Genomic DNA, 15,644 nt, shown 5'->3' with positions numbered 1-15,644 from the left:
AAAAAAACCCCAAAAAAACCCCTGCAGTAATGTTAAAGAGAATTTAAGGCTATGACAAAAATGCAAAGAAAACAGACTAGATTTGAAGTCCCAAAGCAGGCTGACAACCCATTTTAACAGGCTCCTAGAATCATTGCTAATAATGTTTTACATGAGAAGAGGCTGCCAACAAGTCATTTGCTACGAGGGTTTTGGAATAGTGTCCCATCTCCTTGTTATATCAGACCCTTTTGGGCAGCCTTCACAAATCAGACCCCTCATTCTTCCCCTCAGGTATTTCAAGAGGGAAGTACCGCAGTTCATGGAGTTGTCTGTATGGCAATTAAATGTGGCCAAGGAAGAAATAAAAGATTAGAAAGACACAGATGTTTAGGTGTTTTCCCAAACTGCGGGTAAACAGAAGTATTCTGTTATTACATGAATAGCTCCTTAAGTAGGCTATCATATTTTTGTGTTTCTACTTTGCAAAAATTTAGGAAGTTTTGGGGAGATGATTTATATACTGACAGAGATAGTCACCACACTGAAGCTGCACAGGGCTAGAAGCTGAGTAAGAACTTTCCTCCAATCGCCTCCCTCTCACCAGGAAGACTCAAAGTGCTACAAGTTGTAATTTTGGTTAAGACTTGAAAAACTTTGTAGTCCGCTTACCAGTGGGAGATGAGAAGGTTTGCCAGGCAGGGGTGGGTCTTAAGTCATCCATTTCCACACAGTTGTTCACTTAAAAAATAGTTTAAAGGTTTGTCTGTAAAAATGCACTGCTGTCCTAGTACAACTATGAAACAAGTACAAACAGATGCAAATCATCTTCCCGTGTAGCATCCAGACAGATCAGATCGGATGCCTCGGCTGCTATGCCAAATGGCACTGGCTTGAAATGAACACAAGTTTCTAATATCAGCAATAAAAATTACTTCTTAAACTGATGCTGGGAGGAGCATCAGCAGCAGTGGCCCAATTAAGTGCTTCAGGAAAAAGGAAGCCCCAAATATAGTTCAGGCTAGACAGGGATACAATAAACAGACACCTGTGCTTACTCACAGGGATACTGAAAAGGAGAAGAAAGCAAACTCATCCTCCCATACACCAAGTGGAAATACAGGCCCTTAAATGTGGTAAGCTGTCCACATGCCTGAAGCTGACTCCCTATTCAGGAGAAAGAAATAAAAACTTACATAAAAGACTGAATTCTTGAAATTAAATCGAAGATCAGCATCTTGTACAAATGCTAATGCCATTCTCCTCTGTATGAGAAATCAGCAAGTTTCCAAAGGCTGCGTGTTGATGATTCGCGCTAAGGGGCATCACCCTGACAGAGTGACAAGCATCTCCTCCTACTCTGTAATGAAACAATGTCCCACACCCAGCATTTGGAAAACTGTGAAGCCTTTTGGAGGAGATACAAAAGAGTAGGTTTTGATAATACACGTTTATTAAAATATCTCATGGCTTTTTTTTTTCTTTTTGAAGGAATGGATGGATATTAACTCTAAGGACTTGGCCAAATTTTCATTTGAGTAAATACAGGTGTTTGCCTTAAAAAAAATCCTTGAAGTTTCAGCTGAATATACATTTTTTCCACTTCCTGTGCATAATTCTTGCATGTTGTTAAACAACTGTGCATTTCAGAATTATTTTTGTCAGCGCACACAATGAACTTATGTATTCTCATAGTAAAATCTGCAAAGTACATATGGATTCTTTAAAATATAATATTCTAATAATTATACCTTCTATGAATGAATTAGGGGTTATATCAACACTATATGGCCACTTCTACACAGTTTTGATCTGATAAAAATCAATGTTAATATCTGTGTGCATTGTCTTTAACAGGAGGATTTTAAGAAAAATGTTCAGTTTTCCAATACTAATGTGTGTTCTTTTAAAAGCTATGTGCTGTGTTATTAAATAAAATGGTATATGTTCTGTCATATTTCTTGATGGTATCCCTTTAATTAAGGAAACAAAATGGGGTTTTCCAACATCCATTTTCTATTCTATGTAGTAATATTTCAAAACCATCAATATTACATTGGAGGCTGTAGACACACATACTAATTAGTTTGGCTAGCCGTCCGGAAAGTGGTCTATGGAAATTATGGAAAAGAATTTTAATGCACTGCACCTTCGAGTATTCATGTTCTCGCTAACGAACATCACCGCCAGTAACGTACTATATCTTATGCAGACGTCTGATAGTAGTGTACCGATATAACTATCCAGCAGGATTAACAAGGAAAAGCTAATAAATAGAGTTGATAAAGTAAGTGCAAACATGGTGGTCTTTCCTTCTCATATAAATGAAAGCTAAGGTATACCAAAGACAACATCCCTGCAAATTCATCGGTAAGCATTAGGTAGTCAGCCTGGTCCCTCGCACTGTAATCTTGGGTGCCATTTTAAATTACATTTTCTCTTCTTGGCCAATAAATTAACACCCAGCCAGAGAAGCGGTTTCCTCCAGCAGTTGACACCATCAGTTAACAGCCCAGTGTAAATGATAGGTCTGTCAATCGTCCCTTCCCTACCCTTCCCACACCTCTAAGGCAAGTGCATCAGCCCGCAATGAGTTTAGTATCTAGAACACTCAAGGATTTAGCAACCCCACATTTTTGCTGCACTTCTTGAAATACACTGTGGTCAGACCTGTAAACCAGACATTCTTTCCTCTGAGTATTAACGTGACATGCAGACCTGCAGACTGTATTCAGATCTAGGACATAAACAAAAAGGTAAAGTAGTCTGCTCAGAGACTGTTCAAGAAATGAATTCACTGCAGAGGCCGTTTCTTTCACAAGAAAAAAAAAAAAATCAATGACTAAGCCAAAAGTACAGACACCTAGCCACTTATATGAGTTTACACTTTGTAACTTCCCCAGACATACATGCTAGTGAAAGACTGTGTACACACCATATGTACAATCCAGGCCACGGAATGGAGCGTAAACTACAGCATACAAAATGTAAGTGGAATAATGGCTAGTGATCTTCAAATGCCCAATGTTATAAGAACAGATGACAGAGCAGAGAAGCTAAATTATTTCTTTGAATCGGCCTTCACCTCCAAGAAAGCTGAGAAGACAGCTTCCTGTGAAACCTTATCTCCAGTGTAGCCAATGGCAGAACGCACACGAACCTCTATGCAATCAGGATTTCACCACTACTCTTCAAAGAATAAAGATGAGACGCTGTCAAGTTTTCAAGTCACAAAAGAAAAGGTGTCGGAACAAACACTGAAGTCCAAAACGTTGCAAAGACAGCATGATATATATAAAAAAAGAATAAAGTGGCCTGAACCACTAACAAAAATATGCAATTACATCAACTGCTATTTCGACAACTGAATGTCACAAATTTTGCATCAATTTTCAAAAAAGATGAAGTCCCGAGAAGTACAGGTCAAGTAAACTTTGCTTCAGTACCAGGTAAACTGGCTGAAATGAAACTTAAAACACATTATAAAACTCCTGATGCATCCAGCACTGAAGTAGTATCTTAGTCTAAGCTACAAAGTTTTGCTGGTATAGCTATGACTGCTAGGAGCACAAAAAAATCAGACCCGAGTGATGTAGCCATGCCACAAAATGGCATGCCTAGACATAGCTATTCTGACAGAAAAGGGTTTCTGGCACCTTAGTCACCTAGACACATACATTGAAGCTGCTCCCGCGTGCTGTAATTACAACGTGTCAGAGCACACTCGATTAATCAAGTCTGCTGGAGCATGGTAATTACTGCACTCCAGCAGACTCGTATCATGTGTATCAGCAACCCCATGCTGAAAAATGGGGATAACAAGGGTGCTTTAAAGCTCGTTGGATGAACTTTAAAGTGGCCCCGCCACTATTTTTCAGTACAGGGACGCTGATACACATAACACTTTGACTGATACCCTTGACGCTCTTGGAGTTGCTCTAATTAAAGCACCCCCCAACCTCCTGCCTCCCAGAGCACATCTATAAACGCTCCTAGCTTCTGTTGTTCAAGGTGGTGCTGTAGCTATTTTGTGGTCATACCCCAAGTCTCTGAAAGAGGGCTCCGCTCCCAAGACCATGACAACACAACCCATGGGGACAGCAGCCCCATAATGGAGACAAGCCCTTAGTTTTCAAGCCCCCCAGAAAGCATTCTTCATCTCCCCTTCAACCGCAAGAAAATCTAGGATAACTACAAGAACCTGAACAGGATTACATTAAGTATACGATTAAAGAACAAGCAACTTGTCTGTCAAGTAAACTTCTGAGGCAGATCTCAAAAGATGGATACCACTCTACATTTCCAGGATTATTATTTTAAAAGTGGTGCAATTATTAGGGCACCATCCCAAAGAAATGGAGAGATTACACTAAATCTCTTAAACCATGTCATCCTCTTATAATGGAAAGGGAGGGGGGGAGGAGGAAGCACTGCTGTCTCAGAAAAATGACAGCTATTAGTAAGAACACAGTACGTTAAAACATGTTTTAAAATAAAAAGGCAGGAAACAAAAATACAAACAACTACAATTTGATATTTAATATAAATGTATTTAATATATTATAAAATATCACTAACGTAATATTTCCACAAAAAATTATATTAAAAAAAATTGTCTTAAAAATATTTTAGGCAGTTTCCAAATGAAGACAAATTTCTGTCAAATCACATACCGTTAGATCATAAGTTAGAAGTGCTTCTTTTAAAATGAAGGCTTCCCAAAGGCAAGTATCTGACAAATCCATACATGTGCCATAACTACGCAAACTGTTAAGGGATGAAAAAGACTGTTCACTTTTTATGTTGTTTCTGAAGCTCATTAAGTTTTACAAACCAAAAGTTTGACTTAGCAGCTGAAATCTCACCTATAAATTAGCCCTAAGCTCTGTTTTTGTTTCCACAGCACCACTGAACATGCCATCATGGATATTTTACTATCCTTCCTGCACTTTAAAGTACAGCTAATATTTACAGTAACTTTTTATTGCAAAGATAACTGCCTGGAGCTACTACTATTTCAATACTATGGTTCAAAAATAGAAAATCCGTTTGTTAATTTTCCAACGATAAGTCCGTTTCTTATGTGCGGTACTAAAGATCACCAGTAAGTACATCTTTCAAAAATAAATAAATAAATACTAATGTAGCAGGCTTACCTTTTGGAGCTTGGATTGAGTCCCAGGCTTGAGATCTGCTGTTTTGATTGGTGAAGCCCTTCCACCAATCAAAAGGCAACAAGAGAAGTGAAGTCATGCCCCTTTCCTGAGGGGAGGGGAAGAAGAGCTCCCCTGGACCTGATTGAAGACTGTCAGGTCCAGGAGACACTGGGGCAGCGCCCTGGAGAGTATAAAAGAAGCTGTGTGCCCAGTACAAGGCAGATGCATCGGGGATGAAGAGAGAGAAGAGCGGGACTCGGGAGAGCTGCTCAGCAGGGCAAAGCAGTAGCTCAGAAGAGCCCCTGAAGACTTCCATTGGCGGGGAGCTGAAGATGGCTCCAGCACTTAGGATCTTGGTCCGCAGCATGGCGTCCGGACCCTGGGAACTGCGTGAGGTGACTCAGGTCTGCAACCTTTGGTGTGTGGCCAAAGACACAGTGCACACGCCGGTGCATGGAGCAGGATCTTTGGAGCCACTTGGGCGGCTCAGATCCCCAAGCTCTGCATGAGGCTGGGAGCTCCGTGTAGGAGGCGCTGCACAGAGGGTGAGAGACCCTGGGAGCAGCATGAGGTGGCTGCTAGCACGGGGCAGCATCTCAGTGCAGATAACACTACACAAAGGGTCTGGGAGCACACCAAGCCCTGGTGCTGGACAAGACTGCCTGGCCCTCCAACCCCTAGCACGAGGTGAAGCGTCCACTATACATAGCAGTGCATTTGGCCCTAAGCCGGGCCAGCAGCAGCAGAGTCGGGCTGCAGAAAAGCCCACTGGGGAACAGAGCTCGATCTGGAGAATAGGAGGCAACCCTCCAGGACTATGAAGTAGCAAGTTACCCTGGAGAGAGGGTCCCCACAGGGGAGGGACCCCCAGGGTTGTGAAGGGACAACATGTGGGCCGCTTCTGGGTGATAGGGGGGCAGCTTAGGAGTCTTTGGGGTCATCCTCTTCTTTTCTTTCCCCCCCACCTCCTTTTCTGTAGTGGTACCTTGGGAGTTGGGTCCCTGCCCTGGAGGGCACCACGGTAATCTAAGGATTACTTGTTATGTTTGTAGACTGTTCCTTATATAGTTTATGTGAATAAGTTGAAGTAATAGTTTGTATATTGATAAGGTTGCCTGATCAATATCCTTTGTTCTGGGTTGTTCTATTGCTCACTTGTATTTCTGAATAATTATTGGGGGGGGGTGTACATATATACACATACACATACAAATATTGGGGGGGGGTGTGTACACCCCCAATAATTATTCAGAAATACAAGTGAGCAATAGAACAACCCACAACAAAGGATATAGCTATACACATGCACACACATATACATATATGGTATAGGGTTTATTGTTTTGTACATTTGTATATTTATATAATCTATGATCTTACCCTTTAATGGTTTTGTTGTAATAATAAATTTGTATATAGTTAAGTAATTGATTGACTGGACCTGACTCTATAGGGGACGGAGGCGGTCGCTGAGCTCCTGTGTCCCTCCACAGCACACTGCCACTAATTCCCTCATTTAGAAAGGGGAGTACAAACCTGTGTAGATCCGGGCTACACTAATGTAAAACAAAAGAAGCAACAGAAGAAGCAACTGGTGACGGACAGGGGGGACAAGGCTGAACTCCTCAACAAGTTCTTTGCCTCAGTGTTCCTAAGTGAGGGGCATGACAAGTCTCTCACTGGGGTTGTAGAGAGGCAGCAGCAAGGCACCAGACTGCCATGCGTAGACCCCGAGATGGTACAGAGGCACTTGGAGGAACTGGATGCCTTTAAGTCGGCAGGCCCGGATGAACTCCATCCGAGGGTACTGAAGGCACTGGCTGATGTCACTGCACAGCCACTGGCAGGAATATTTGAACGCTCGTGGCGCACGGGCCAAGTCCCGGAGGACTGGAAAAGGGCCAAATGTGGTCCCCATTTTCAAGAAGGGGAGGAAGGAGGACCCGGGCAACTATAGACCAGTCAGTCTCACCTCCATCCTTGGCAAAGTCTTTGAAAAGATTATCAAGGCTCACATTTGCGAGAGCCCGGCAGGACAAATTATGCTGAGGGGAAACCAGCACGGGTTCGTAGCAGGCAGATCATGCCTGACTAATCTAGTCTCTTTTTATGACCAGGTTACAAAATGCCTGGACACAGGAGGAGGGGTTGATGTCGTATACTTAGACTTCAGGAAGGCCTTCGATACAGTATCCCACCCCATACTGGTGAACAAGTTAAGAGGCTGTGACTTGGATGACTACACAGTCCGGTGGGTGGCGAATTGGCTAGAGGGTCGCACCCAGAGAGTGGTGGTGGATGGGTCGGTATCGACCTGGAAGTGTGTGGGCAGTGGGGTCCCACAGGGCTCAGTCCTTGGACCGATACACTTCAATGTCTTCATCAGCAACTAGGACGAGGGAGTGAAGTGTACTCTGTCCAAGTTTGTGGATGACACAAAACTGTGGGGAGAAGTGGGCACGCCAGAGGGCTGGAAACAGCTGCAAGCAGACCTGGACAGAAAGTGGGCAGAAAACAACAGAATGCAGTTCAACAAGGAGAAATGCAAAGTGCTGCACCTAGGGAGGAAAAATGTCCAGCATACCTACTGCCTAGGAAATGACCTGCTTAACATGAGTCGGCAGCGTGACGAAGCCATCAGAAAAGCTAATGGCACTTTATCGTGCATCAGCAGATGCATGACGAACAGATCCAAGGAGGTAATACTTCCCCTCTATCGGGCGCTGGTCAGATCGCAGTTGGAGTACTGTGTGCAATTCTGGGCGCCGCACTTCAAGAGGGATGTGGATAACCTGGAGAGGGTGCAGAGAAGGGCCACGCGTATGGTTAAGGGCTTGCAGACCAAGCCCTATGAGAAGAGACTGGAGAACCTGGACCTTTTTAGCCTCCACAAGAGAAGGTTGAGAGGCAACCTTGTGGCTGCCTATAAGTTCATCACGGGGGCACAGAAAGGAATTGGTGAGGTTTTATTCACCAAGGTGCCCCCGGGGGTTACAAGAAATAATGGCCATAAGCTAGCAGAGAGCAGATTTAGATTGGACATTAGGAAGAACTTCTTCACAGTTCGAGTGGCCAAGGTCTGGAATGGGCTCCCAAGGGAGGTGGTGCTCTCCCCTACCCTGGGGGTCTTCAAGAAGAGGTTAGATAGGCATGTAGCTGGGGTCATCTAGACCCAGCACTCTTTCCTACCTATGCAGGGGGTCGGACTCGATGATCTATTGAGGTCCCTTCCAACCCTAACATCTATGAATCTATGAAAAGAGCTGTTTTTATCCTGATTGTGGCTTTTTTACATGCCTGTCAAAAATACTCACTAAATACAACAGCTACCCTTACAAAACCTTTAAAAACATCTATAATCATTTACAACATATTCTATTAATGCCTATTAGCAGTACCATGCAAGAAGCAGCTGCAAATAAGTGTCTCAGCAGTAGCACTTAATAGCTTACATTTCATAAAAATAAAGATTAACCTTATTCTTAATTATGACCACAGTGCACTTACATGTGGAAGAGATTTACTAATGAGTTAAGAGTTTCATGGAAAATTCTTCTATATAAGAATACAAGACAGCTTCTATTTGAGCCTGGGAGCAAGAATGCCTGATTGGCATAAAAGAAGAGAAGCAGTGAATCACAAAGTTTGTTTTAGGAATTAAAAACTTCCTGTACCTGACAGGATTCAGTCTGAGAAACTCAGAAAAGTATGTAATATTGTATATGCAGGATTGGATGCACAAGAAAAGAAACTAGTTTATTCTCTGGAGGTAATACTATGAGTGCAATATGGAAAAATGTGATAATTAAATAATACTTACTTAAGAGCTCTAACATGCCATATTCAACCCCTATCAAAGACCATTTAGTGACAAGCAAGGAAGTGAAGTAATACACTGTAATTTTTCATTATGAGTGTGTCAACAAAGCAAGCTTGTTGGCAGGTTTGTAAACATTTTTCCAGTTCTAGCATTATAGTACCTTTCCAATTCAGAGTTATTGTCAAAATTTCTCTCATTAGCGTAAATTTAGACTTCACAAAGTATTAAAAGTATTTCTCCCAATACCTCCTGCTTATACTTGCTTCATCTATTGTTCCTGAAAAGCTGACACTGATCAAGTTGCAATGGAAATCACATTTAAGTATATTAATAAACCTACGACAGATATAAGGAGGATAATTATGAACAACTGTCAGACGAAGAAACGTATATAAAACTGATGAGCTGACATGCAAAAAGGTAATTCTGAGCAAGACAATTGCTTATCTAAAATTTTTTAAACCTTAGGGAACCAAGAATCTTATACTAGTAGAATCTTTGTTCTTAAATGTGTGTGTGCATGCAGCTTTCACTAACACCAGCACAAGTTAAACCTATATATGCAACCCACCACAGAAAATTACCACTAAATGTTTAAGCTAATTAATTTTTACTAAATTGTGACTAAATTTGTTTTAAAAAATTCACCTCTTTTTTATTTGTAAAGAATGTTTGTATTTGCAAACATGGCTCAAGGTATACAGATCCTCTTGCATTGAGATTTCTTAGGCATCTGTGTTGTCCACTATAAATCTTTTTGCCACAAAAATTATCCAAAAGTGTCATACATAGAGCAAGATTTCATGATCTATAAATGGAGCAATGGTTTTGCAATTTGGTTAGCTAATAACAGAGACAACCAACTGGCAGACACTGTACCATAAAGTATTCTTTAACTCCACACAACTGAACTTGCCACTGATTCCCAAGTCAAGTGTTTGAACTGGTAGACAGGGACTTTTTTTTTTTTTTTTTGGTTATAAATTGAAATAAAGTAAGATACCAAAAACATATGGTTTCAAATGTGGAGACTTCTCCCACTTCTCATTTCTATGGAACTGGATGAAAATACTAATGCATTTTGATAGGTTAACAATCATAAGCCAAGAATATTTCAAATTGTCACAAGGGCAGTATGAAGGTACACATACAAAAATAGGTAAATACACCATGTTATGCTAACACATAGCAAAAGACTGACAAACATAAAAAACTTAGCACAATTTGTTGATTAGACAAATCTTTTGACAAGCCTTCACCTAGTTGGAGAATTAACTGGTAACTATCCTTAAAAATCACCAGAAAGCTACATATTTCATTTGTTCACAGAATGAGCAGCTCTCAAGACCACACAGACAGACATCAGCATCAACTGCTCACAAGATTCTCCCATCTTGAGAAATGCAAACAATCAAAACTTTAAGAACTGCTGCTCAATGCACATGTTCAGTCTTTAACAAGCAGAAGGCAGGGCAGGGTGGCACATTGGAGACCAACTGGCTCAGAGAAGCATGAGCTTTTGTAGACAACAACCTATTCAGTCAGATGTTACCAAAGGCTTAAACAGAAAGGCAATGGAGGAGGCAAGATGCATGTTTCCCCACAATGAAAACCACAAAAGCTGGGTTTTCATTAATGATCTATACCATAGTCACGACTGCTCAGAGCTTGAGGACATAACTTCAGTCACTACCTTTTACTTGTGCCACTTACTAACTACTGGCACAAGTCAGTATGTGTCAACTCCTGAAACAGGAGACACAGGAAAGTGAATGTAAAGAAAAACACTAAGAATTAGTCACAAGCCAAAACTATATTTTTCTTCTAAGAGATAGAAAAATTAGCTAGATTTACTTTACTGTAGTTGGCACGCTTTCAAAGCACTTAAAACACAAGCCCTGAAGGTTGGAAGGGACTCAGGGGTTTTTTTTATTTGTAAATGATTTCATTTTTCTTTTCTGGACAGAGAGGCTAGTTAAAATTCAGCTCTATTTAAAACCCTAAGCTATCAAAAAAGGAAGAAGGTACCTGGTTCCTGGTAACATGCTCATTTTTAGTTAGCAATTTGTTTCATTATTTGGTTTAAATTCAAATCAACAAAACCTCAAAAACAATTATTTTTCAAATGAAGTTGTTCGTCTAGACCACCCACATTCAATCAACCACTAACAGGGTTTAAGCATGTGGTTATATAAAAATAATGGTAAACAAAAACTTGTTTAAGCACTGTGGCCTGAGAATCACAGCTGCATGCATCTTGGCACAATACTCGATTCATATATTTAGCGTTGCAAACAAGGCAATGTTTTACTCTTTTGGATGCATGATTTAACATTCTGCTGTTCTCAGATAAATTCTCTGATCCTTCACCTGAACTGACAAACCACAGGTAAAACGTCAAGACTGTATTTGGCCACAGGTGTTGGGGATTTAACAGCATAATGAATATGGTCTACATTCAAAACAAGAAGAAAAAAATCTCAGTGATCTGAGACGTACCTTATTTAATAAGTGCGATGTTAAAAATATTAACAACATTTCTGGGGAGGTTTGGGGCGCAACCCCAAATTGACCAATGACCTTCTCAGTGTTTTACTCCTATTACAGACAGCTAAAAGGGCTTAAAACCAAATCATTGTTTTTCTGAGCGGACGTGACTGAACTACCACCTACAGCTTTAAAATCTAGAGTGCTTTTAACCATTCTTCAGTGGGAAAAACTATACAAATCAAATAAGACAAACTAAAGTTATATTTTATACTATTTTAATTCTTCATAACATGCCTCAAAAAAAGGCAAGACAGACACCGAGATGTCAAACAGCCAGGCCAGCAGGTAGTGGAAAACATGCTCACCGAAAGATAACTGCTAGCATCCACATGGTCAGTGATGGTCTGGCGTTCTCCCCGTTGATTAATCTTCCTGAACCTTCGCCGAGACTGTCTGATGGGAACTTCTCTTTGCAAGATATTTTCTTCGTTGTCTTTGGAGTTCTCCACCTGAAACACATGTTCAGGATCCTGGTTAAACATCCAATTCTTCCAAAGCATTGAAAGTCGATGGAGCTTTATTAAGCTCATGAGGAAGGCATTAATATTAGCTCTTAACAGTTAATCTGCTTAGGAAACAGACTATACAAGTCCCTTAAGCAAACCAGTGCTACATGGCTCAAAGATGATGTTATTACAATGAGCTGGAGGCCACAGTTTCCTTCCAGGAAGCAGAAAAAAAAAGAAAAATAGAAAGAACCACGTGTATCCTCTACATCGAGTTGCTTACTAGCAGCAAACCTTCCTACTGCACACGTATGTTATATAACAGCAACTGCACACTGCTTATCAAGTGTTCAAAGGATATCAACTCCAAAACACATTTATTTTAAAATGTTATACTTACTATAGTTACAAGGTTAGGCATTAAAAACATGTTAGCTGTCACATTTTAACAAAGACCAATGGGCTTTAAAGCTGTACCTAAACTGGGACACATTTAAAAGGGCATTTGTCAGTCAAGGAAAACCCTAGAATCTCGCACAGCTCTCCCATGATCTTTATTTATGGCCACTGTACTTCACACACAGAAAATATATTTTTTTTTAAATGTGTGTAACTGCTCTAGAACTCTGATAGCTTTTTTTGAACATCAACATTAAAAAGAAGGCATATTTATGTATGTTTCCTCTATTTAATATGAAGTACCTGGCATGTTTCAATTGCTTTTTTTGCATGAAAAACAGGCTATCCTTCCATGTTTCCTTTTGATGTCTTGGAAAAACACATCAAGCAGGAAATAGAACAGACAGGCATATACAAATAGGCTGCAAATGGTCTTTTAATTTCTTTGTAATACACCTAACATGCAATAGTTTCTACTCTCTTTATTCACGATTTTTAAAAGTTTCAGATACTAAAATTTAAAAGTATGGCTATAAAACTAAAACATGTCTACTGAAATAGTTAAATAGCCAACTTCATTTTCTCTTCCAGCAGTTAACTTATGATACCTTGATCAATTTACTTGAGGTCAAAATTGTAGAAGAGAGAACAGAAACAAGCCAAAAAACTCCCCAAAAAACCAAAACCAAAACAAAGCCAGAAGGCAAGCAACTGAAAACAATGAACATGCCAACCCTAACTCTCATTCGGTATGAGCAATTTGAGAGAGACCAGATCTACCCATTCCTAGATAGGGAGTCAAATTTTAGAATTTTTTTTGTTAATCTCCTAAAGATAAAAACACCACCACTTGAAAGCAGACAGGATAACTGCTTTCGTAGCTAGAGAACGCAAGAAAAATTATGCTGAAAGATACTGAGCTGACCAAGGGATACAAATCTGACAATAAGATTAACACTGGATTAGAATTTAATGTCGTACCACACGGATATGAAAAAGGAACGTAACTAAAGCAGTGTGCAGACATTCATTTCTACTGGAAATGTCTTCCAGTAGAGAAGCAGCCCAGGAGCTGGACTTGCATGTGTTGCTCCAGCCCCCATGGCTAAAGAGCTTCACAGGCTTCAAGTCTCCAGCCAGGAGGCACTAGCGGGCTGCTCCCTGGGTCAGCCCTGAAAAGCAGCACCTGCCACAGACAGAGAAAGGTCCTGGCCCAGGAGAATCACCCTGGCTCCCATCCGGTCAATCAGCATTCTTTCTCCCATGGTGGGAACTCTCCCAGTTCTCCTCCACAGGAGGACAGCCCAGCTCCTTGCACTCCTCCGGGATCACTGAACGGGTGCAGGAAGAGGAGGGAGTGTACAGTTGCTGTGGCAAGGCTGTGCCTCGGCCAACACTGGTCCAAACTCACCGAGGGTAGCGCAGGGTGAAACGGGGGCACTTTGCTGTGGTGGCAAAGCCCTGTCTTGCCCTGCTCTTGCAGCAAGAAGTATCTGGAGAGGCCAGGACTGAAGTGCTCTGCTGGGCTGGGGAAAGTCCAGGACACAGCCACCTTCCAGTCTCTCCACTTTCCCCTTGGTCCCCCGCTACTCAGATGAGCAGCGGAGGCAGCAATTTAAAAGACAAAGGGACCCATAGGCAGGTGCATGGAGAATTTCCCCAGTCCAGCTCCCCCTTGCTGCCCCACCTAGGGGCACAGCAATGATTAAAAAGCCAACAGCTGGAAGCAGGGTCCCCAAGGCCTGCTCCCAGCTGCCGGCTTTTAAATTACCACCCTGCCGCTCAGCTGGGCATTAAGTGGGTGCCAGTGGGAGCCAGCAAAAAGTCCCCTGCCTCTTCCCAAAACTGAGGCCTGCTTGATCTGGGGGAAGAGGTAGAGAGCAGTGGCTGCAACTCCCCTCCCCTCCTGATCTATGGAGTAGGGAAGGAGCAGCTGCCCTCGCCCCTCCCTGGTCCTGGAAAACAGGGAGCCTTTCCAGTGGCTCCGCTCTCCCTGGTCCCCAGGAGGAGTTAAACCAGGAGAAAGTGTATAGACCTTCAGTCTGCAGGAAAAAAAACCCTCCCAGAAGCAATTTAACTCTGGTTGTTGCCAGCTTATTTTTCTCCAAGAGCAGCCATTTCTGATCTGGGAGAAAAAGCCTAAATATATGCAACACTTTTGGTGTCTACTGGGACAGCAGCGATTCTCCCAGTAGAACACCTGTACCTGCCTTAGTGGAAGTTTCACCAGCAGTTTTTAAATGACAAGCAACAAGCACCTGCAGAACAGAAAGGCCTTGAGGGGCAACCATCAGAAAATATGGATTTTTAGTTACTGACAAAGCAACTGTTAAGAAGACCAAATATAAATCTGAAACTTTAATTTCTTTTAAAGTTGCCCTATTAAACTAACAAGCTTGATTTCAAATTTTAACTTACATACCACATCCAGGCACCTGTTGACTTGTAGCAGAGGCGTCAAATCTAGTCCACAGGCCACATCTAGTCCACAAAACCACTTCATCTGGGTAGTTGGGCTACTAAAAGTGGGAGCATGGCTAGAGGAGCCACAGAATCCAAGGCCCTGAGCTCAAGTGAACATGACCATCCACAGCAAGAGCAAGCAAGAGCTGTGCCAACACAGACTCGCTCATCCTACGGCCACCAGTCCCACAGCTGCTTGCCCTACCACGACTCTTCCTGCTACAGCCACTGCCCTTTCAGGCCAGATCTGGCCCAGGGCACGCAGTGAGTTTGCCACCCCAGGTTTATGAGAAATGCAGTTCTATGCCAAATGTATTACTTGCTTTTCTGATGTCCGAGTCCAATCCTATAAGCTTCTACATAGCTGCTTACAGGTGCCAAGCTCCTATTATCAAGAGAGCTGAAAGCATTTGGTATCTCGCAGGACCGTAACAGCTTTCACGTGGAGTTTCACAGACATTTTTACGATGTGTGTAGAACTATGGCAAAGTAATCCTCTACTATGATGTAAAACTATTTTCCTTCCCTTATTCTAAATGAAAAATAAGAACTGAGCCCAAGGCTTGTTAGCAGGGGCAGGGAGGGAAAAAAAAAAAAATCAACTGTTAATGGAAACTAAGAAAATAAGACCACCTGCTTCCTTCAGTTAATACCACTACTGTATAACTGTCAAAAAATATCAAAGAAGCTGAAAAGCCCTTATACAACACAGCTTGAAATTTAGTAGTACTGTACATACATCCATCCTTTTCTTTCATTTTGATACCAGGCAAAACAGCAGAGGTCTCAAAACTTATAGTTGCTATATTCATAGTAAGGTACCATTTATAA

The 15,644-nt window shown here is 41.7% G+C and overlaps 1 protein-coding gene across 11 annotated transcripts in view; it reads right to left on the bottom strand.

Annotated features, from left to right (window-relative positions):
* RAPGEF6 (Rap guanine nucleotide exchange factor 6) overlaps positions 1–15,644 on the bottom strand; it is a 232,239-nt gene that overhangs the window by 120,553 nt on the left and 96,042 nt on the right. For all 11 annotated transcript variants that reach the window (XM_059712860.1, XM_059712858.1, XM_059712855.1 and 8 more), the window contains exon 6: positions 11,811–11,954. In XM_059712860.1, the coding sequence (XP_059568843.1) occupies positions 11,811–11,954 (144 nt within the window). The remainder of the gene's footprint in view (positions 1–11,810; positions 11,955–15,644) is intronic.

The sequence above is a fragment of the Alligator mississippiensis genome, chromosome 9 (genome assembly GCF_030867095.1).
Source record: "Alligator mississippiensis isolate rAllMis1 chromosome 9, rAllMis1, whole genome shotgun sequence".
In the NCBI taxonomy this organism is placed as follows: Eukaryota; Metazoa; Chordata; order Crocodylia; family Alligatoridae; genus Alligator; species Alligator mississippiensis.
This window is presented reverse-complemented; position numbering and strand designations above follow the sequence as displayed.